The 23,812-nt window shown below is 37.7% G+C and overlaps 1 protein-coding gene across 2 annotated transcripts in view; it reads right to left on the bottom strand.

Annotated features, from left to right (window-relative positions):
* E2F5 (E2F transcription factor 5) overlaps positions 1-23,812 on the bottom strand; it is a 36,742-nt gene that overhangs the window by 12,402 nt on the left and 528 nt on the right. For both annotated transcript variants that reach the window (XM_037803065.1, XM_037803066.1), the window contains exons 2-3: positions 2,741-2,850; positions 1,005-1,166 (exon numbers count right to left, since the gene is read on the bottom strand). In XM_037803065.1, the coding sequence (XP_037658993.1) occupies positions 1,005-1,166; positions 2,741-2,850 (272 nt within the window). The remainder of the gene's footprint in view (positions 1-1,004; positions 1,167-2,740; positions 2,851-23,812) is intronic.

Here is a 23,812-nt window from a genome sequence, read left to right as displayed (position 1 = left end):
AGATGAAAAAGAACAGACCTCTTGTCTGGAAAGGCAAAGATAATTAGATAAAGGTCCATAAGGAGGGTTCACCCTTTACCCTGAGAAGAAGCCACTTCTGATTTCTGTGACATCTGAGGACCCTTGGGAGAGAGATGGCAAACACTGAACATTCCTCATAGAGGGTTTCTCCAGGGTGTAGGATAGGTGGAGAAAAGGAGGCTAGTGGTGGGAGTAGAGAGCAAGTTATACACTTCCATGTTGAGAATCTTCTTGGTCATAGTTTGAGGAATTGGGAATCTCAGGAAGCAATGTAGCAAAATTCAGGTTCAACTAGTTCAACAGTTTTTGAATCTTGGGGCTTCTCAGAGCACAGCTTGAATTGTTATCAAACTCCAAGGAGCTCTGATCCATAGAAAAGAAATAACAAGTGAGATACTGAAACTTGACAGTGGTTTTGTAAGAAATGGAGTATATCACCAGTGTTTTTTCTCCCCTTGGACTCCTGCCTGCCAACTGGTATTATCTTTGGGCTAATTAGACAGAAGGTATCCTGGATTGATTGTGAACCCATGATATTTCATGTTCAAACCAAAATTAATTTTTCAAAACTTAGAGAGTTACTGAATTTTTATCACTTTGGACACAGATCATAATTATTTTAATAGACCTATGCACTTGACAATGAGGCCTAATATTAACAGACCCCTAAGCAAATTTTTGGCTAGCATATTGTATCCTATCAATGGGTAGATCTAAAGTTGATGAATCTTATTTTTTTTTTCCTCAATGCAATGCAGGAATAATGTTAATGCATGTACCACATAACTTAAAAAGATTAGAAATTTTTAATTACTAGTATAAATTCATAGAAAAATATTATGAAATTTAAACTTTATATTTAGTTTAAAAACTTATTTCTAAAAGTACTAGAATAAACAACTGACCTTCAGCCTGGAAGGACATGTTATATAAATACATACTCTATAATTATATGTATATATACAATTTATTTAAAAGGATATCTATTATTAGTGGAGTCATCCATCACATTTTTGATGCTTTGCTGTAGCCACAACTTCTGCTGATCAAGTTCTCTTTCCTTCATTTCTAGATCTTCAATTTCAGCTTTAAGATATCTTAATCTATCGATGACTTCTTTAGTATTACAGCCAGCACCTACACCTCTTAAAAAGATATAAGAATTAATATCTTCAATATAAAAAAAAAATTATCCCCAGTATCAGACCTGGGTACCACTTAATTTTTGTAGTAATAAATATGACTTAATTAGTAACACATTCAAGGTAAAAATCTTTACTCTTCAAAATATTAACTATGAAGATCATTAGAAAATTTAATAACTAGAATCTTAACATGTTTGCTTAGAAAGTTTATTGACAAGAACAATCAAATTACAAAGATCTTCAGTATGCTCTAGAATGGAAATTGTCATCTAGAAGTGGTTTATATCAGGTGCCAAAAGGATGCCAAAGCTAAATTGTCACATTTGACAGTCTCATGACATGGACTGAGATATTGGTAAAAAAAATTATAACCTTTTAATATTTTGTTGGAATTTTAGCTAAAAACCCCAAAGCATAAAGTCAAGGGAACAAAACTTGAAGAACAGAAAGTACTTGGTTTTCAGTTTGTCACAGTCGTTCAGTATTTTATAAATAACCACATACACTTTAATCAACAATGCAGTTCATTCTCATTATTCAAGGTTTTCTATATATTATGTTCTATAAAGTCTCTGAAACACTGAATTAGTGAATACTGAACTGTTGCCCCTAGGGGAAACACAGAGGTTCCTGAGAGCCTCTGGTCACATTTAGTCAGCTAGAGACTGCCCCACTTTTACCCCATCTAGAAACATTTTACCTCCGTTTATAATTATCTTCAGAATATTGTAGAGCAACATTTTTCAAAAGCCTCTGAACATATTTAAGCAAGTTAATCATAAATCACTTTCGGGGTCAGATTATTGGAGCTCATTAAATAAGGTATAGATTCATTAACATTGAACTCAGGATGAACAGCACTTTAGCTCATGCCTGAATGAAGCTTTTTTACACATTTTTATCAGTGAGGCACATCACAGCCTTCTTGCACTTGGGAACACTAGACAGCACTTCAGCATGATGCTTGGGGGCGATTTGGTGAAATCTTCAACAGAAAGCACAAAAATGGAAAAAACATGCCAATGAAAATACCGCAAAAAACGACACTTGTTTACAGTATGAGAACTGAAACAAGGCGGCAGAGAATTGCCCTCTTTAACCTCAGATGGAAACAGACTGGTTGGGTAACTTAAATTTGCTCTGCACATGTCTGCAACGGACCACAAAAGCACTGTGCATATTGATTTTGGAGTTGTAAATATTGATTTTGGAGTTACAAATAATTTTTAGTGAGTCGGAGAATTTGCAACAGGAATCCATGTATAATGAGTATCAACGATATTTATAGTTTATATTAGTTGGACAGATAAAGGCTTCGGCAGAGAAGGATTAATAATGTAGAGCAGTATGCAGTGTATGCCAAATGTGCTTGAGGGAGAAAATAAGATTGAAATTTTAAGGATGTAAATTAAACAGCAGCAGAGAAGAGTAAAGGAATATCCCAAAGCAGGCATGATATATACAGAGGGCTGAAACAGAAGATTTAGGAGTGATAAATTTAGAAAGATCAAATTTCACAAAGCATTGGGAAGAAAAATAAAGGTTTTAGAAGAGAGCGTTTGTTTGTAACTTACTTCCATTGGATACTATTTTTGGACTTTTTTTCAATTAGGTCAATTCCTTCCAAGACATTGGTGATATCATAAATTCTTCTTTTTTGCCTCACAGCCAAAGTATCTGCAGCCTGCTTTTTTTTAAAACAAAACAAAACAAAACAAAGAGAACAATGAAATAAAGGACATTTTGTATTTTAAAGCCAAAAAGAGTTGATAATTAAGTTCACAGCATGAAAGCCCATTCCCAAATTTAACCTAGTTGCTTGGGAACAATAGCTGCCTATGCTCAAAGCATTTCCCAAGCATTGCAAATACCAAAGACATTATTCCATTTAAAAGCCAGCAGATGTAGGAATAAAAAAAGAGGTAATGACACAAAGCCCACAAAAATAAAAACACAGTATGAATACTCTGTCACTTTATGGACTGATTCTGAAGCAGAGCTACTAATTGTCTATCCATGTCACTCTATCTTATTTGTCTGTTCATAAACAAGTCTCATCTAAAGACAGCCTTAATTATTTTTGAAACTTTAAATTACATCTCAGCAATTTTTTTTTTTGGTAATTAACTCAAGATATTTGGAAGGAAATTCTGAATTATACACACACTTGCAATACCTTGAAATATACCATTTGCATTTCTAAACTCAAAATGAAAAAAGAGGAATGATTCACACAATCCCAACACAGCATAAAATCAACAAGAAATAAAAACCGATAGCACAAGGTTGTGGTACTAACAAATGCTGTACAAAAGATGGGTAGTTTCACTCACATAAGAGCTTGCTCACAAAAATATTACATGTTATCATGTTATAAATGAATTAAAAAACACCATAGTTCCTCTGATTAGTTCCCACTTACTTTCTGACACTCACTCCCCAATCAAACAGAACCTCAAAAAGGTTACCCTGCAGCACTCAGTGAATTAGACAACAGCTTATCTGGAATTTGGAGCCACCTTGTAACACTTCTCACACTAGTAGAAAAGGACATTTATGTCCCAACTGATGAAACAGCTAAGTAGATCATTTTTCAGCATATTATCTGAATTAATGCACAGGATTTAGCTTCTTATAATTTGGTTATCGGCTCCCTAGGGCATCACTACTTTCTTGATTCCGTAAAAAAGTAACTCCCACTAAAACCTAATACAGAATATTGTTATTGGATCTGCCTTCCTCTAGGAGAAAGTACGACTGACAGCTACTGCTGACTTCACAGGCATTTGGAGCCTTATGTAAAATGTTGGGTCTATCAATCAATTTTCCGTGCTTTCAAAAACAGGTTACTACTATCCAGTCATTCAGGTCATTTTCAGTAAGGAGATTCATGCCTCAATCAGGACAGTCAGTAGCATGTGGCAGAGAGAACAAGGAATGGTCAAGTTCTTGGCACTATCTCTTCTAGAGAACCAAAAAATTAAGAGTAGCACTAGGGATAGTTTCATTGGTATCCCCTTCCCTTGTAGTTAGCAATTCCCTCCCTATTTTATCTACCATCAAAGAGTTTCTGTTCTTGAGTTTGAGGCTGTTTTTCTGAAGAACAACAGTCTCTTGCAAAATTAGCAGTAAAAACTGACTGAGGAGTCATCTCTCACTTTCCTCTTGAGAAATCGCCCAGTGCACTCCGAGCACAGCTCTGTGGCATGATATCTATCTACTCACACACAAAAGCTTCCACAGCCATAGCAACAACTCACCGGTTTGGGTATTGGGAATGTTTGTATAAACCAGGTCACAAGAGCTATCCTAGCTCATTAGGCAAACAGCCATGAGACTTGACTTTTAAGCTCAAAACTGAAAAAAAGAAAGCCGTATCTCTCGTATGCGTATTATTGTTTAACAATCACAGATTAACCCTTGATTTCCAAAACTAAACATTATTTTTAATTACTTTATCAAATTAAAAAAAAAACATTTTCAAACAAAATAAAGCAAAGCAATGGGAAAAACAAATATCCTGAAATAACTTAATTCCTTCCAATATACTACCATACCAAAAGAAAATTAACGAACCATAGTCACACCTGAGCATTCCTGCATTATTAAGAGCACCCTCAGTATCTTTTTATCAATAAGGTAAAATATTATTATCAGTAAGGTAAGTATTACTTCCTAAATACTTTTCTTTTTAACCTGGATGTAAACATGTAAGTGACCAACATGTACAGATCATATCACTTAACAAGGATCTCCAGGAGGCTTTTATTTTAGCAGCTGCATCATTCTTAAGAAGTTGGGTTCAGGAATGAGGCACATTGAGATCCCGGCTCTGCCACAACCTATCTTCAGCTGGTCTCTTAAGCTTGTTAAGCCTCATTTCCTTTCTTGTAAAATGGGATAATAACAAATACTGAATAGGGGTATTGTGGGGATTAAACTGGATAACCTTAGCACAATGTCTGCTCCATAGTAAATACTTAAATATTGGCTAGTAACAGCTTCCTCAAGTACTGGTAGAAACAGGATTGTGGGTAAGATGTAGATTTTGTGCGTACAGAAACGAGGACTATGATGGCATGAATATTTCCTCCTTGTTTTGTTATGAGTATGTTTGAATTTGTCTGTAAAGCAATTATCTTTGTTTTCTTCTCGATCTTATCCCCTTATCATATGACAAAAGCTGTACTGTTCATTTCGCAGTATTTAAGTTAAAGGAAATCAAGTTTAAGAGTCAATGTAACCCAAGGATTTGCACCCTACTCTGGAGAGTTAGTGTGTTTCTGATTGTACACAAGGACAGCGGAGTATTGTTAGGCGAAATATATGTGTTATTGTTCTCTACTTAGAGATCAAGTATGGTTTAAGGTGATGTGTATAACTGCCAAGTTGACAAGGGGTGGACTGTGATGGTTAGGATCATGTGTCAACTTGGCCAGGTGATGGTGTCCAGGTATCTGGTCAAGCAAGCACTGGCCTGTTACTGCAAGGACATTTGTGGCTGGTTAATAAACCAGAAGGCTGGTTTATTAAATCATCAGTCAAATGACTGCAGCAGTGACTGATCACATCAACAAAGGGCATGCCTTCCGCAATGAGATAATTCAACCAGCTGGATTTAATCCAATCAGTTGCAGACTTTTAAGGGAGAGAGATAAAAGGATCTTCACTCATTCAGCTAGTCAGCAAAGCATTTCCTGAGGAGTTCATTGAACACCTTCATCAGAGTTGCCAGTTTGTTGCCTGCCCCACAGAATTTGATTTGTGCATCCGCACAGTTGTGTGAGACACTTTTATAAAATCTTAAATTTACAGATCTCTTGTTGATTCTGTTTCCCTAGAGAACCCTAACTAGTACATTTGTTTATGCAGCTGTTTGAAAAGTTGCATGTGAATCCTTAAAAGCTTAAATAAAATCATTCAAGACCTTCATACTTTAACAGAACATGCACCTGACCTCCCCTGTCCCCCATCCATTCACTCAACACCTACTCTGCACCAGGCATGGTTCTTGGTCTTATGGATACATTCGTGCTCCTGCCCTCAAAGAGGGGAGGCAGATTAATAATATACAAATAATTATGTTAGGAGGGAAGGCAGGTAGGAAGGTGCAATATTAAACATTATTTTCAGAGACAAGCTCTCTGATAAGGTGACATTTGAACTGAATAAAGCAAGTGAGAAAGAAGTGACCCCTGCAAACATCTGGGTGAAGAACATTCCAGGCAGAGGAAGCAGCAAGTGCAAAGGCTCTGGAGTGGGAACATGCTTAGTTCTTTCAAGGGAAGGTAGGCAGGTCAGTGTGGCAGGGACTAAGTGAGTGAGAGGTAGAGTGGTGAGAAAGAGAGAGAGAGAGAGAAAGATAACGTTAGGGAGACAGCAAGGGGTTAGGTCACTGGGGCCTTGCAGGCCATAGTTAAGGCCTCCACTTTTACTGTGAATGAAATGGAAAGTTTTGAACACACGAGTCGGATTTGCCTCCATGTTTAAAAAGATTCTGACTGCTCTATGGACAAGGGTGGAAGAAAAGAGGCCATTGAAAAGGCAGTGGCAATAATCCACTCAAAAGATGGTGATGGCTTGGATGGAGGAGGTAGGTGTGGAGGTGGTGAGAAGTGGAGAGAGGGAGAGGGAGAGAGAAGTTAAAGATGACTTCAAAGTTTTTTACTTGAGCAGTTGGAGATGAGGAAGACTGCAGGAGGAACAGGTTTGGGGTGTAGAAAATTAGGTCCTTATGACATCTAAGGGGAGAACTCAAGGAAATCACTGGACATGTAAGAGTGAGGTTTAAGAGAAAGGTCCAAACTAGAGGTCTAAATTTAGTAGTCGTCAATGAATAAATGATGTTTTTTGGCCACAAGACAGAATCTAATGGATTCAACTAGGAGGTAGGCATAGAAAGAGAAGAGGTCCAAGGATTAATCTCTGGGGCACTCCAATGCTGATAGAGGTTTGGCAAATGAGCAGGAACCAGCAGCAGTCATTGAAGTAAAAGGAGAGCAGTGTCTTGGGAGCCCAGGGAAGAGAGGGTAAGAGTGAAAAGTCAAGTACTGCTGACAGGGTGAGGCAGATGAGCACTGAGACCTGACCATTGGATCTGTCTTTGAAAAGATCATTGTTAACCTTGATAAGAGCTGTTTGGGATGATGGTGGGGACATAAACCTTGCTGGGGTGGTTTCAAGACAGAGTAGAATGAAAGCTAGTGTGGACAATTCTGAAGAGTTCCACTGCAAAGGGAAATAGAGAAATGAGGCAGTAAGCTATGTGGGACTGTCGGGTCTCAAGGAAGTCTTTTTTTTTCCTTTCGAAGATGGGAGCTAATTCAACATGGTAGGAATGATCCAGTAAAGGGGAAAAGAGGTTAACTAAGAAGCAGGAGAGAGAAGGGACAACGGCTAAAGGGATGCAAGGGTGGCAGTAGACACAAACTAGACAAGTACAGGGATTGGCCTTAGTTAGTAATAGGGCATATTTATAATTGACTTCAGTGGGGTACCAGGTTGCAGATGCAGGTATGTTAATAGATAAGGGGTGGGGATAGAGTAGAATTTTCCTTCTTATAGGCTGAGAGCGGGGGTGGGGGAATTGAGAGTAGGATGGGGGGGTGTTAGTGGTTGAGAAGAGAGGAGAAAGTGTGAGATATTCATCTAGGAGTATGAGAAAGTGGGTAATAGAGAATTGACCACCCAGCAGCACTACTGACCTTTTTGAGGCCTAGAGGCCATGAATTTAAATGAGGCCCATAGGCATCATTGTGTATTCTTCTCCAGCTGTGGAGAACTGTCTGGGTACAGGCAAGGGGTAGGCAGAAGAAAGTAAGTCGCCATCCTCACTCCCCTGCTTGCGACTATAGCCGCATATATCAAATTTACTTTCAGTGGTTACATTTTTTACAACAGGATTTGGCCTATATAACTAGAAAGGAAGCATCTAGTAACCCCCCCCAACTCAAAACAAAACTGAAAGAAACAGATCTCCCCTTCAAATATGAAATCCTTTTTTAAAAATACTATCTTTTACCAGTGGTGAACAAAGTGATGCTTATAGGTTGAATAAAATTAATGCTTCTGCTACTTTTAAGAGGCGGGCAAGTCTGGTCTGGGAAAACCTGATTTGGATAACCAAGGAAACCATGCCTAGACAACAGAAAATTACAACCTACACTAAGAAAAACAAAGTTATGGCCCAGTCAAAGGAACAACGTACACTTCAACTGAGATACAGGAATTTAAACAACTAATGCTAAATCAATTCAAAAAGTTTAGAGAAGATATTGCAAAAGAGATAGAGGCTGTAAAGGAAGCACTGGACATGTATACGGCAGAAATCAAAAGTTCAAAAAACCTACTAGTAGAATCTATGGAAATGAAAGGCACAACACAAGAGATGAAAGACACAATGGAAACATACAACAGCAGATCTCAAGAGGCAGAAGAAAACACTCAGGAACTGGAGAACAAAACACCTGAAAGCCTACACGCAAAGTAGCAGATGGAGAAAAGAATGAAAAAATATGAGCAACGTCTCCGGGAACTCAAGGATGAAACAAAGTACAATAATGTACGTATCATTGGTGTCCCAGAAGGAGAAGAGAAGGGAAAGGGGGCAGAAGCAATAATAGAGGAAATAATTAATGAAAATTTCCCATCTCTTATGAAAGACATAAAATTACAGATCCAAGAAGCGCAGCGTACTCCAAACAGAAGAGAGATGAAGAGGCCTACGCCAAGATACTTAATAATCAGATTATCAAATGTCAAAGACAAAGAGAGAATCCTGAAAGCAGCAAGAGAAAAGCGATCCATTACATACAAAGGAAGCTTAATAAGACTATGTGCGGATCTCTCAGCAGAAACCATGGAGGCAAGAAGGAAGTGGTGTGATATATGTAAGATACTGAAAGAGAAAAACCACCAACCAAGAATCCTGTATCCAGCAAAGCTGTCCTTCGAATATGAGGGAGAGCTCAAAACATTTTCTGACAGACAGACAATGAGAGACTTTGTGAACAAGACACCTGCCCTACAGGAAATACTAAAGGGAGCACTACAGGGTGATAGAAGACAGGAGTGTGTGGTTTGGAACACAATTTTGGGAGATGGTAGCACAACAATGTAAGTACACTGAACAAAGGTAACTATGAATACGGTTGAGAGAGAAAGATGGGGAGCATGTGAGACACCACAAGAAAGGAGGAAAGATAACGACTGGGACTGTGTAACTTGGTGAAATCTAGAGTATTCAACAATTGTGATAAAATGTACAAATATGTTCTTTTACGAGGCAGAACAAGCAAATGTCAACCTTGCAAGGTGTTTAAAATGGGGAGGCATTGGGGGAGGGATGCAATCAGCATAAACTAGAGACTATAACTAATAGAATCATTGTATTATGCTTCCTTTAATGTAACAAAGGTGATATACCAAGGTGAATGCAGATGGGGGGGTAGAGGAGGCATGTTAGACACTTGACATTGGTGGTATTGTCTGATTCTTTATTCTACTTTGATTTAAGGTTATTTTTCCTTTTGCTGCTTCCTAGCTGTCATTTTTTTTGTTTCCTCTTTCTTTTGCCTCTCTACCTTCTTTGACTCTCCCTCCTGCCTTGTGGAAGAAATGTAGATGCTCTTGCTTAGTATGAGCAGAATGTTCAATTAGGATGAACTTAAATGTTTGGAAATGAACACGGGTGTTGGTAGCAAGATGTGAGAATAACTAACAGCGCCGAATGGTGTGTGAATGAGGTGGAAAGGGGAAGCTCAGAGTCATTTATGTCACCAGAAGGAAAGCTGGAGGTCAAAAGATGGAAATGTATAAAACTGAATCCTATGGTGAGCAATGTCCATGATCAACTGTACAAATACTAGAAATCACTTCATGAACCAGAACAAATGTATGACAATACAATTAGAAGTTAATAATAGAGGGGCATATAGGGAAGAACTATATACCTATTACAAACTATATACTACAGTTAGTAGTATTTCAACATTTTTTCATAAACAGTAACAAACGTACTATATCAATACTAGGAGTCAACAATTGAGGGGGGTTGGTTAGGGATAGGGGAGGTTTAGAGTTTCCTTTTCTTTTTTTCTTTTTTCATCTTTCACTTTATTTCTTGTCTGGAGTAATGAAAAGTTTCTAAAAATTGAACAAAAATTAAGTGTGATGGATGCACAGCTGTATGAGGGAACCCAGGGGCAAGTGATTGTACACTTTGGAACTTTGGATAATTGTATGGTATCTGAACAATCTCAATAAAAATGCAAAAAAAAAATGCAAAAAAAAAAAAAAAAAAAAAGGCGGGCAAGACAAAAAAAATAAAAAATCAGGAGAGCCAGGAGACGTGGCACATAAGTGCTAATGGGCTATAGAACCCATTTAGCCCCACCCCTTCAATTTAACAAAAGAGTCAACTAAGACCCAGTGTCAGATGGGAAAGGGAGAGAGATTATGTGGTAGCTTTATTTGAGTTAGGATTAGTTGTGGCTCAAGGATGTTCTGAGGGAGCATGATGCTGCATTCAAAAAAGCTAACACCAAATCGATAACAACGGAAAACATGCTGTCTTTCAGGTTCTCCATCTGCAAAGCAGGTACTTTATACTCTTTCAGGACCACAATAGTCAGTATGTGTATACTTAATGTACTCGCTACTGTGGTTCAGAAACTAACCTTACAGTGAGGAGGCCAGAATCTAAAAATCAAAAAAGTGCAAGAGAAATACTATATAAAATCAGTGAGTTATACACATGTGCAGACACACAGAGTCGGGATCCTGAAAATAAGGTGGGAGTGGTCCCAAGTGATGCATTAAACTGTCTATACTACAAAATTTTAATGAGAAAAGAAGAAAACTGAGTGAATTCACTTTCAATCCTGCCACATGGTATTTTAGGTTGAACTACCCGGTGATAAGTGTCAAAGATTTGGACTGATTATTAGTTAATTTCAAACACTGTTAACAAGAATTAATATATAGTATGTTTTGAGTCCAATCTAAGGTTAAAGAAAAGCTTTTATAAGCCAGGAATGGGATAATTCCAATGGGATAATTGCATAATAGGATCTTAAGATGTTATCTAATTTTAATGCTCACAAGAGTGTGATAAAACTTCCTATGAAGTTTTGTAGGAAACAGACTTAGAAGGCAAATGAATCATCGAGGTGGAATTTATCAGTAATATATCTTTTTGAAATAAATTTGTGGCAAAACATTTTCAAATGGGCTTATATAAAAGACTTATTTTAAAAGACTTTAAATAAAATTGGTGCACAGCTCAAAATTCCCGAGCTATATGATTGCATTAAACAACCAACTCAACAAGTACCCCTGGGTCTATGGTTTCACCTGGAGTGTATAAAATGGTCTGAAAAAAGCAGGAAGATCTTCATTTCCACTTAATCATGAATTCAAAAATAATAACCAATAACAAAAATGTTGCATACATATCTAATGCATTGGGACTGTGATTGTCACCTTGTAGAAGGAGGCTGAAAAATGGAACAGTCCCATAGGTAGAGATAAAGTATTACAAGAGGTCTGAAAAAAGAAAGATTACTTAAGGTGGGGGCAAAAAGGGAAAAGTTCCCGGAACAGGCCACTTGTGTGCTTTCAATGGTTCTGCAATGGATATTAAATCAATAAGGAAATTAAATACCAAAAATAAATAATTTACTTCAAGGACACAAAGAACTCCCTCCAAAAGCTGTGCTAAGCACATAATTATTGCTTTAATTTCTAATCAGAACCTTGTCTAAAAAGAGGATTCTCTCCAAAAAAAAATCTTCAGTGGCTTAGCTACCCCAAACTAACTGCTGCTGTACTAAAATATTTTTGAAATGCATAAAGCTTCAATTTTTTAAATTTTTATTTTGAATAAACTTTGCATAAGCTTTTAAGGGGAACCTCATTTATACCTGTCTTACTCATGTCACCAAACTATGCAGAAGAAAAAAGAAGATATTTAATAAAGTATCTAGTTTTTTTAGGAAAAGCCTGTGGAACTTCTGAAATCTGTAAATTGCAAGATCTAGAGACTGTTTGCTTAAGTTCTCAGTTGCTTGCTTTGGAAATTCTCTTTTTATAAATTCCCATTAATTTTCTAAAACAGGAGCAAGATTAAGTGTGCATCTGATATTCTACCAGTGGGAGCAGAGCTTAGAGGTTGATAACACTGGCTCTGGGAAGGGCCTTGCTTACTAGCTATCTGACCCTGGGCAAGTTACTTAGACTCTGTGCCTCATCTGTTAAGATAACTGTTAAGACGTTGTTGTTGTGAGGATTAAATGAGTTAACAGATTTAAACACGTAGGAGGGTGCCTGGCACATGGTAAGCATTACATTCACGTTAGCTATTATAACTATTATTGATCCAATTTCTCATCTAAAGTGATAACGAAATATTGTTCATTGAAAGGTATATCATGGAATGTACTAGGGCAAACCTTACTTGTCTGGTATGATTCATTAACCTTAACCATTCAGAACACAGTCACGTGATAAGAAATAGATAAAAAGGCTTCTGGACAGCATACATATATATTAAAAAGGTATATTTTTACTACTTAAAGAGTTCACCCCATTTGGAGCCTATTTACTCCTACTTTTATTTGATTCCTTACAGTTGGGGCTATTTAGTGTCAAAGTCCACAGGAGAATTAGAAGTAACCACCTGGACCACTAGGGAGGCACCCAGGCGGCAATCAAGGGACAAGAAAAAAAGTATAAAAGGGACAAAAAACTCACAAAGCCTAGAAAGCAGGGGCCATTTAGCATAGCAGTTATCCAACATACTTCCAAAAGCTTTGAGGCTGTTACTTTCAAAGAATACAAAAAAGAATATCCATCATGACTCTCTTGAGTTACCCAAAAACTAAAACCATATACAGAATTTTTAACTCAAGAAGACAAAGACATGTGTAATGCATTTGGAAAAATTTCAAACTAGTAAGATTACATTTTTATTAATGTTATTAACAGAGATACATCCTCAACTAATCAGAAAACTCAAATTTGGACAAAATCTCATTACCTAAAGGATAAACAGTGTTTTCTATATACCTAAATTCATCATATTCAGGTAGAATAAACTAGTCAGGTATGGCTTTTAAAATAATAGTAAAAATCTCAAAAGGATTATAGATGAATGTGAACCAAGGCAAATCCATTTTGGCTGCCCTCAAAACTGTGACCAACAGCTTACTCTGAATACTGATTAAAACCCCTAAAACTACTTGCTCAAACACACACAAACACACACACTCGTGCACACACATATACATCAAAATGTCAAAAATATCCTTCACCGGGAACTTCTAAAGTGTTAAATCTATACAAGAAATAAAAAGAAACAGATAAATATTTGACTGTCTCAATAATTTAAACTCATAAAAATTAACAAGAAATAACTGGAAAAAATAACTATAACAATGATATTTTAATATACAAAGAGCTTATACAGATGTCTCAGAAAACATAAGACCACAAATTTAAAAATGGACACAAGTCAGACTTCATAAAAAATTTTTTTAAAAATTGTTAACCTTCTTGAAAAAGCTTTCAAACTTCTGTTTTTCTTTTTTTTTTTACGTGATCTGCATTCTTTATTTGGTATTACACATAAACCACATCAAAATGCCTTTTGTTATTTAAAAGACAACATTTCAGATACAGGGAATTTTAATTAGACTGACACAGTTAAGACCAAAAAAGATAAAGTGGACATATCTACCTTATTTCCAGCACCTGCCTTTAAACAGGCTGACAGACACCAACTGAAACCCAGGTGAGTCTTGCTCTGTTCTATGAGACAGAGAAGGTACTTCCCTAGTTCTTAAATATAGTCATAAAACTAGTTATATTACTCTAAATATAAAACCAGTTCCTACAGGTTATAAGCTGGCATTCACCATCTTTGTGAAAAGTTGAACATTACTAATTCAACCTAGTCTCAAGTCCAGTTATACCTTTAGAAGGGGGAAACAGTGATAGCACTTGCTGAACCAGAATTACTATCAAAATTCAAAAAGCTTGATCATACTCATTTAACTATAAGCCAACCTTATTTACTCAGGACTGTACAACAAAAATATTCTATCAGCCATTCATGATCTCAATTCTGGCATATGAGGTCAATTTAAACGTGGTCCATGTAAAAAAAATCACAAGACATCTCTGTTTTGTAATAAATAATGCAGTGGCCAACTATTACTCATTAGTAGATTTTTGAGATAAGCTCTCAAGTCTGCCCTTTCTGCCTTCTTCTTAATGCCAGCAAGGATCATTTTTGTTCCAGGGATGTACTTCTTGGGATTCTCCAAATACTACATCAGTGCCTCCTCTCCCCGAGTGATGCCTTTGTTCTTGTTGGCATCTGCACAAGAGAATCCAGGGGACTGACCTGTCTTCCACCCAAGCAGACTGTGCAGATTTGGCACAGTCTTGTGCTTGCCTTCCTTTTCCATGGTGTGGCACTGGGCATACTTCTGAACAAAAATCTTCTTGCCTTTCACAATATCACCCCTTTTGAACTTGCTGTCTTGTCATGCAGGACAAAAAGGCCCCCACTTGGAAGCCAGATGTCCCGCTCTCTAGTTTTCAAACTTTTAATGAGTTAATAAAGAAATAATAATCAAATCAAAAGAATGCAAATTAAAAACAGAGATATGTTCCCCCTAAGACTGGTAAATGAATGTTCATGGCTATATTAATCGTATCCAAAAATTGGAAACAACATGAGAAGGGATAAATTATGTGTAATCAATAAAATGAAACACAACTTGGTGATACAAGGGAATGAACCATTGGTAAACATAACATAAATGAATCTCAAAAACATCATGCTGAAAGAAGCCAAACCCAAAAGAATACATCCTGTATGATTCCACTGACACGAAAGTTTAGAAAAGAACATTCTAATCCATAGGAAATCAAAGTAACAGTTGCCTGGGCCCAGACTGACTGGGAAAAGGCAAAAGGGAACTGTTTGGAGCCATGGAAATATTTCACATCTAACTGTGATGGTGATTAAACAGGTATAAACATTTGTCAAAACTCAAACTGTACACTTAAAATGGGTACAGTTTAATGTGTGTAAATTATACAACTATAAAGTTGACTAAGAAAAAATACTATTATTCATCATCTTTTAAATTTTCAAAATATGAAAACATTACAATATCCAATTTTGATTGATCTATCTCTTTATCTATCTCACTAACAAGAGTGATAGCAGCACTTAACTGTGTGCCAGGCACTGTTACGTGTTTTAAGAGTAAGAGCTCATCTTTACAACTCCTCTAATAATTGCACATGAAGCAGGTACTATAAATTATTGCAAATGAGGAAACCAAGACTCAATAACTTGCCCAAAGCATGTAAATGGTGAAGTCAGGATTTGAACCAGTGTAACTCCAGAATGCATACTTTTAACCACTATGCTACTTCTGAGGGGGTGCAGTGGCTCAGCATAATCATATGCAGCTAATTTGGGAGTATAAACTATTATCTTTTTGTAAAGCATTTGCATCATTCATTAAATGTTTATTATCTGTTGATCCAGTAATTCTTTAGTACAGATTATCAGAAGTGGAAATAATTCAAAATATCTAAATGAATAAAATGTTCAAGGATAATATTTTAATGTCCTCTGTTAACTAAATCTAAGGAGTACTACTAAGTGCTGTGGTATCCTCTACAACACTTGACACTGGTTGGCTGACCCTTGGCCTCAGTGCCACCAGAACTTCCAGGTTTTTCTAAGTCTTCAGCTGCTCCTTCTCAGTCTCTGTTTTCTCTGCTGTTCCTGAAAGACAGATATTCCCCAGAGTTCCATTCTCATTCCTGTTCACTCTAAATCTTCTCCTTTAACCAGCTCATAAATCAGTTATTTCCAAATGACATGGTAGCCCTCATCTTTTTCTTGGGCTCCAGATCTGCAATTCCTACAGGCTGCCCAACATGTACTCCAGGATGACCTATAGGCTTCTCATACATGCCCAGAACTGAATTTACCTTTTCTTTCCTAAAATCTTTTCACCTTTATATAACTTCTAAATGAAAATCACTACCACCCATTCAGCTGACAAGCCAGAGACATTTGATGAGTCAATACTGATTAATTATTAGTAACTAAAGTCCATGGTTTCCATTAGGGTTCACTATGTGGGTTGTATAGTTTCTGGGTTTTGACAAATGCATGATGTCATGTAGCCACCATTACAGTATCATACAGAATAGTTTCACTGCCCTAAAAATCCCTCTACTGCACCTGTTCATCCCCTTCCCCTCTCCCTGAACCCATGGCAACTATGGATCTTTTTACTGTCTCTGTGGTTTTCCCATTTCCCGGAATATCATATAGTTGAAATCATAGAGTATATAATATTTTCAGACTGGCTTCTTTTACTTCGTATGCATTTAGGTTCCTCCATATCTTTTTGTAGCTTGACAGCTCATTTGTTTTGCAAATCTTCTGCAAACTGCAGGCAGTGTGACAACCCAGCACAGGTGCATAGCCAGCCCCGATTTGGCCAGGATGGTTCAGGATAATCACTGGAGCAGTGAGGCCAGCTGCTTCCATTGGTGGGTCATTTACGCTGTCACCAGCCACAATGCCACAAGGAACATCTTTTATAGACACATTCTTGATATTGAAGCCCACACTGTGCCAAGGAAGAACATCACTCAGAACTTCATGGTCATTTCAACAGTCTTTATGTCAGTTGTAACAGTGACCACCATGCCTGGTTTGAGAACATCAGTCCCCACTTGGACCACAAAGACATACTAATAGCACCTTTATTTTTTACATCCTGGAGAGGCAGATACAAGGGTTTGTCAGTTGGACAAGTAGGTGGCAGGATGCAATCCAGAGCTTCAAGCAGCGTGGCTGCACTGGCATTGCCATCCTTACAGGGGACCTTCCATCCCTTGAACCAAGGTATGTGAACACTCGACTCCATCATATTGTTCCAATTCCAACCAGAAATTGACACAAATGCGACTGTGTTGAGTTGTGGCCAATTTCCTTAAAATTGATGTTGACTTCCTTAATGATTTCCTCATATCTCTTCTGGCTGTGTGGTGGCTCAGTGGAATCCATTTTGTTAACCCCAACAATTAGTTGTTTCACATCTGGTATGTAAGCCAAAAGGGCATGCTCACAGGTCTGCTCATTCTTGGAGATACCAGCTTCAAAGTCATCTGCATCTTTCCCCTTTCCCGCTGTACCTTAATTTAACCTTTCTGATTCTTTTGATTTGTCAGTGCATTCCTTGTAAACAACATATGCCTGAATTCTGCCTTTTTTTCATCCAAACAACTTTATTAAAAAGACAAAGAAACTGAATACAATCACACGCACTTTAGTAAAAGGGTTCCAATTTATTACTTATTTTATATTTTCTGAGTATTATGTCTTCATGTTTATTTTCTGAGTTTTTTTTGTTCCTTTTTATTGGATTATTAAAGCTTTCTGTGTTTTTGCCCCTTTAAGTGAGAAAGCAGTTCAAAGCATATTTCTAGTCTAATAAATTAGTTTTAATAACATATTTATACTCACTTTTTATTTCTATCAATATCGAGAATTAAATAAATCTCTCCTTGCATTTAAAAAAAAAAAAAAATGAGGATGGTAGCATATTTTGGCCCATGCATCGCAGACGTCGTTAAAACATCTAGAATGTTACTTGAATTTTATTTTCTCTCATACATACTTCTATTTAAAAAATCCTTTCTCAACCCAGTTGAGAACCACAGAGTTCACATTAGAAACCCTTCTACTCTAGTTTCAGTGCCCATTGCTATTTCTCATATTTTGTCTTTGCTAATCCTGACATTTTAAATCTAATTCGGTTTTCATTTAGCTGCAGCAATCTCTTAAATGATTTTTTCCTATAAAGAGTGTATGCTTTACAAATCCAAAAATGTCTGTTTCTCTTTTGGCATCCAACATAGCAACTGTGGTGTCCAATACTGATCTGAATCTTTCCTTTGCAGGTTTTTTCTCTTTTTCTTTTTAAAAGATTTTTCTCCTTGTGACTGGAAATTGGGAATTTTAGGGGTTATGTTTAGAGATACACATTTTATAGCAATCGTGAACAATAGTCAGTGAGCCCGTTCAAAACGAAAACTTCAGCACTGCTGGGGTCTCTCAGCTCCGAGGGCTAGCACGTGGGGCTCTGGAGTGGGGGAAATGGGTCACCCCAATCTTAGGCTTCTCCAGGACCATACCCTGCCATAGCATTTCAGTTCCACTCAGCATCTGGGCTGGTCAGGAGAAACAGACTGCTTCATGGTGATGTCAGTGAACAGGGGAAATACTGTCTAGTATTTCCACAATGAACACAGAATATTCGTAAAAAAAAAAAAAAAAAAAAAAATCAGCTTTGTAAACGTTACCTGCCAAAGCAGGAATTTATTAAATGTAAAAGTGTCTAATATTACAACTAATTTAACAGATTCAATTATCTTCCAAAGTAGATGAAAAAAAAAGTTCTAGTAAGTAATATTCACTCAGACCTTAAAATGCAATACAGTTACTTATCTGTGTATCACCAGGCTTCATGCCACACAGGTTAATCTGTTTCAACATAAACAACCAAACAAAACCCACAACAACAAAATCCATGCCAGGTGTATATTCTGTTGTAAGGTAAGATTTCTCCCATTAACATTCCATACTCCCACCCTGTTCCACCCCACCAGAACAGCACACAAACCAGGCTCTAGCCTAAGCTATAACTTCTCCATATTCATATCCACTTACGACTTAAGGGCAAGAACAGTCATCACTTCCAAAACATGGAAGTTTAACAAATGTGGGCATGTTTACATTCTGTATGACTAGAAGCTTCTTGACATGACTTCTTATTTTTCTATTCATATGTGTTTTAGTGTGAAATAAAACTATGGAAATGATCTATAAAACAGTGAAAGCTTACCTAAAATGCCTGGACACACTGACTAATACAATCTCCTAGTTAACTGAGAGGCTCAACCGGAATTTCCTTATTCCTACCCTTGTTGAGAATCTTTAAAATGGCTACATTCCTGCCTACTATTAATTAGAGGAAAGGAGCCTTCCTCAGTGACTGAGCCTCTTGCATCATTCTGAGCATCATCTCATTGTTCAGACCCCTGGAACACAAAAGATGCAGGAGATTCAGCTGAAGATGCACTGATCTTGCTCTCCTCTTTAAAAAATTAAATCCAAAACTTCAGAATTTTATTTTCCCTAAAAGTACAGTCGAATGGAATTGTACTGTAAAAGTGGATCTCATTATTATACGTTTATAAATAGTACTCTCAAAGCTGACTCATCTCTACTCAAAATTAGGTCCCTAAATTAATAACTTCAAATTTAAAAGAAAAGCAGAACTCATTCTATTGTTCAGTGGTTCTTGAACCTCAAGTAGTCATCAAAATCACCTGGGGTATTTGTTTAAACTAAAGTTTGCCAGGTCCCTTCCCCAGCCATAGAGAATCAGATTTCTCAGGCCTGACCTTGGAATCTATATTTTTAACAAGCATTCCAGAAGATTCTGTTGTTTCACCCCCACCCCCACCCCCACCCCCACTTCCTCCTTGGGACAGCTATACTCTAGTCACAGATTCCATTTTAATAAGAGACACAGGATATGGGGCTTACTCAAGGACATACTGCTGGAAAGTGGCAGCATCAGGACCAAGAACCCAGAACTACTGACTTAAACTATAGGCCAGTTTATCCTGTCCAGAACTGGAAAAAAAATGAGATGCCTGGCTCTCCCCAACCCCCCCACCTTCTTTTTTTCCTTACTTAATAAAGTTATTTTTCAATTCACATCGCAACTTGGAGGTAGGTCCACCTTCTATGTAACACAGTGGTTAAGGGCACTGAGTCTGGCATCAGCTTTCTGGGTTCATATCTCATTTACGTGGATATCGGGCAAGTTAAGCCTCCATTTCCTAATTAGCAAAATGGAGATACATCTTTATAGTTTTGTTATGAGAATTTAATGACTTAATTCATGTAAAGCACCTAGCATACTGCCTATCATTTAGCTATTAATCAGTTTTATGAGTGTTGTGGAGCTTCAGCCTCCTGAGAATTTTGAAGCATGTACTACAAGTCCGGCTCTCCTACCCATAAATCTCTCCCTAGGCTAATTCTTCCTAAAATTCTTCCCTTGGTGTCACAAACTGAAGCCATAGATTAAGTTATTTGTTTCTTCCAGGTTGTGTATTAATCAGCTTATCCTAAATGGGTATGAGCCAGGACCCCAGAGATAAGAAACACCATAAATTTTATCACATTAACCTAGGTATCAGGCAATTTGTACCTCAACAATTATAATTAAAGAGATAAGTAATTTTGATCATGCTTTTAAAAGTTCAAGATGGCACTGAAATGACAAATAAAATATAAAAACTCAGTTATAAATTATAAGAATTTTCAAAACAACATATAGACACTTAAGTTATGATTATCCTCTGACATTTCTTCAAATTCTTACCTCTGGAAAAACTGAGCCCTGATTTAGTTTATGGAAGATCATAAGCCCTGGAGGGACATGTGGGATTTGCCATCCATAGCCTCATTTTCATCACAGGAGGCTCAGTGCCTGCTTCTCCTCTATCATGGGTACATGGGATAAAAACAGCCATGCATTTTCCCGTACAAAATAGATTCCATGCCCTTACTCAAATGAAAAAGTTAAGATTTTTATTTTTGAGGCATACTGAAAGGTAGCATAGCATACAGAATAAGAACAAATGTTCTAGTTTCAAATCTTAGCTCTGCCACGTTTTGCTGTGTGACTCTGGCAAATTATTTACACTCTCTTGTATTCATTTTCCTCAGCTATAAAAAGGGAATGTTTGATCCAACCTTCCACTGTCGTCAAGAGGATTAAGTTAGTTAATATATGTAAAATGTCTGGCACATAATAAACTATCAATAAATGTTAGCTATTATCAGCATAAATTGGCAAATTCAACCACATAATTTGAAAGGACAATAAATAATTTTGCATCCCATCAATCACTGGGAGAAAGAGATAGTAACCACTCCACTCTCACTGTTATACTGACTATATGGGATGGGGTGGGGGGAGAACACTAAAACTTTCTCAAACGACTTCCGAAATTTTTCTATTCCCTCCTAATTGTTAAATTAGACCATAATAATAGAATAGCCATATTAAAATTGATTTTACCTGAGGTTATATTCTCAATTAGTTATATTACAAGAAGAAATGTATCTCTCAGAGAATTTAGGCCCTTAATCTTCAGCACTTCATGTCATAAATCAGAAAATATCATCTATACAGTCTCTTAAACACTGGATTTTTATTTGAAGGTTCATTAATTTTTTAAATGTCATCTTTGCTATCCATAATTTTTCCATATTAATGAATGTTTTCTTGATATTCACATAAATGTTTCTTTAACTGCATCTTTAAAAATGGTATCAATAACTTATGCTAAGATACACACCACCTGCCTCCATAGTGGCTTTACAATTTCAAATTAGAGGAAATTTATAATTGTGTTAGTCCATCTTCAATATGTACTGCCAAAAATATCTTAATGACCTTTTATTATGATGCACAAGAAGAAAAGTCATTTGAAAGATTTCAATGTAAGATTTTGACATACATGATTTACATGCATACATAGAGATAAATGAAAAATATACATAAATATATAAAATTTTTTTTACATATAAATATGAAAAAGAATGATACTCAAACTGTACTCTAGGAATACAGAGTGGTTAATATAATGGGACCTAATGTTACTAGAAAAACCTTTGAACTTTTAGGAGAGTTCCAGGGTGAGTGAAACAATGTTGTTACAAAACACCAAACTCTATATCCTATTCACTGCCTCTGAAACTTCTGTAGAGCAATTATAATGCCACAGATGAAACAAGGAAGCCAAAGAATTTAATGTCAAGTAAAGGCAATGTTCCATCATATTCCAAGGCAAGTTGAGGAAGAAGCCCTGAAGTTGTCTTATCTGGATAACCCCAAAGTTCCCTGGTTGCTTTCACTGAAGTCACCAGCTACAGGTGAATATATTTCGAATGGCAGTTTGCAACTTCTGTTTTGTAACATCCCTGGCTTTCTCTGATAATCTCAGGATCTCAGGACTTCCTATGGAATTCTTTAAACATAATCCATTTTAACTCACTATAATTTAAAGACCCCACATGCCATAAAGCACTTTTAGGGAGGGAGGAAGGAATAGTTCTTGCAGGGGTGAAGAAAAAAAAAAAAAGGAGGGGGGAGAGGGAGAGAGAAGGAGAGAGATGGAGAGAGAGGGAGAGAGAGAATATACAAGGATTTCTAAAGGTGGGAAAATAGTTCCACAAGTAAAATTTCAAAAAGAAGATAGTAAAAACTTCCCCAATACAAAATAAGTGCATAATGCCTCATTTGTATAAAGTAGAACAATATAGGTAATTCAATGCAATAAACACTTACCGACCACAACTACATCTAGAGAACAGAGGGAACACGCGCCTTGGGCTACACCGGGAGGAGGGTCCCTTGCAGAAGACATCAAGTTGGCCCCTGCGTTTCTTCTGTCCTTATATTCAGAAAGTACTGGAGGGCGCCCTCCCGCTCAGATGCGCTTCCCTTGCTTTTGTGCACAGCCATGATGATCGAAGGGACGCTTTCATGCCAGGTAAGGGCCTCTGGGCACTCCCTTGAATGCTGACACCAACCCTCCCAGCAAGACCCGATTTAGTGGGGGTAACCCCCAGGGAGGGGCGTTTTTTTTTAAAGCTTTGGTTCTTTAATTCGGTGCACCGGTAGAATTTTAATTCAAGTGACCACATTCTTTTTCCACAGTGCTGTGGAATCCTTCCAAATCCTGCCTTGAACGGTCAAGTATGACCGCACAGCTTTCCAAGAATGTTGTTTGAAAAATTTGAACCATAGCAAAGGGCGACGCACACGTTCCCGTGAAGTGGGAGAGCGTTCACCAAGCGCTTCCACCTCTTTGAATTAAAGTTATAAAACGTTCCCCTTTCGTATGCTGGCAAATCCCACTTTTAGAACTCTAACATTCTGAATTAGTCACAAATAATCCTTCCTATCAGGATGATGAAAATGTGTACAAAGAAGAGTTTTTGTTACCATTATTTTTAAAGAGAGAGGTGTAGAGAGAAGTTCACTTTTCTCTTTTCATCCGGAAAAGGTGACAAAACCAATTTTTTTTTAACAACGGGAACACGATCCTAACTAGAATCACCTATTAAAACCATCAATTCCCAAAATTCAATCCCGAGAGTGTCTCCTGGCAAGGAGCCCGGGTGTCCCCTGCGCCTCTGCCACAGGTGGACACAGAGCCGCGGTCACGCTCGGGTCCCTGAGCCACGCTGGCGGGCTGGAGGTCCAGGGCCTCTTTGTCGAGAGTTGACGCGCGCCCGGATCCCATTGGTTACGCGGCCGGTCGGGGCCAACCTGGTCCCTGGTCCCAACCCCCAGCACGGCGTCCAGAACCCGGGGGCAGGCCACATGGCCCGGCTTCCGGGTTGCCCGATGCCCGTAGGGCGCGTCCACACCTAGCCGCCAGGCCGCACGCGACCAGGGTGGGGGGGCTTCTCCCCGGCTGGCGGGCTCCGAAGTCCGCCCCCGTCCCCGCCT

This window comes from Choloepus didactylus, chromosome 14, assembly GCF_015220235.1.
Source record: "Choloepus didactylus isolate mChoDid1 chromosome 14, mChoDid1.pri, whole genome shotgun sequence".
NCBI lineage: Eukaryota > Metazoa > Chordata > Mammalia > Pilosa > Megalonychidae > Choloepus > Choloepus didactylus.
This window is presented reverse-complemented; position numbering and strand designations above follow the sequence as displayed.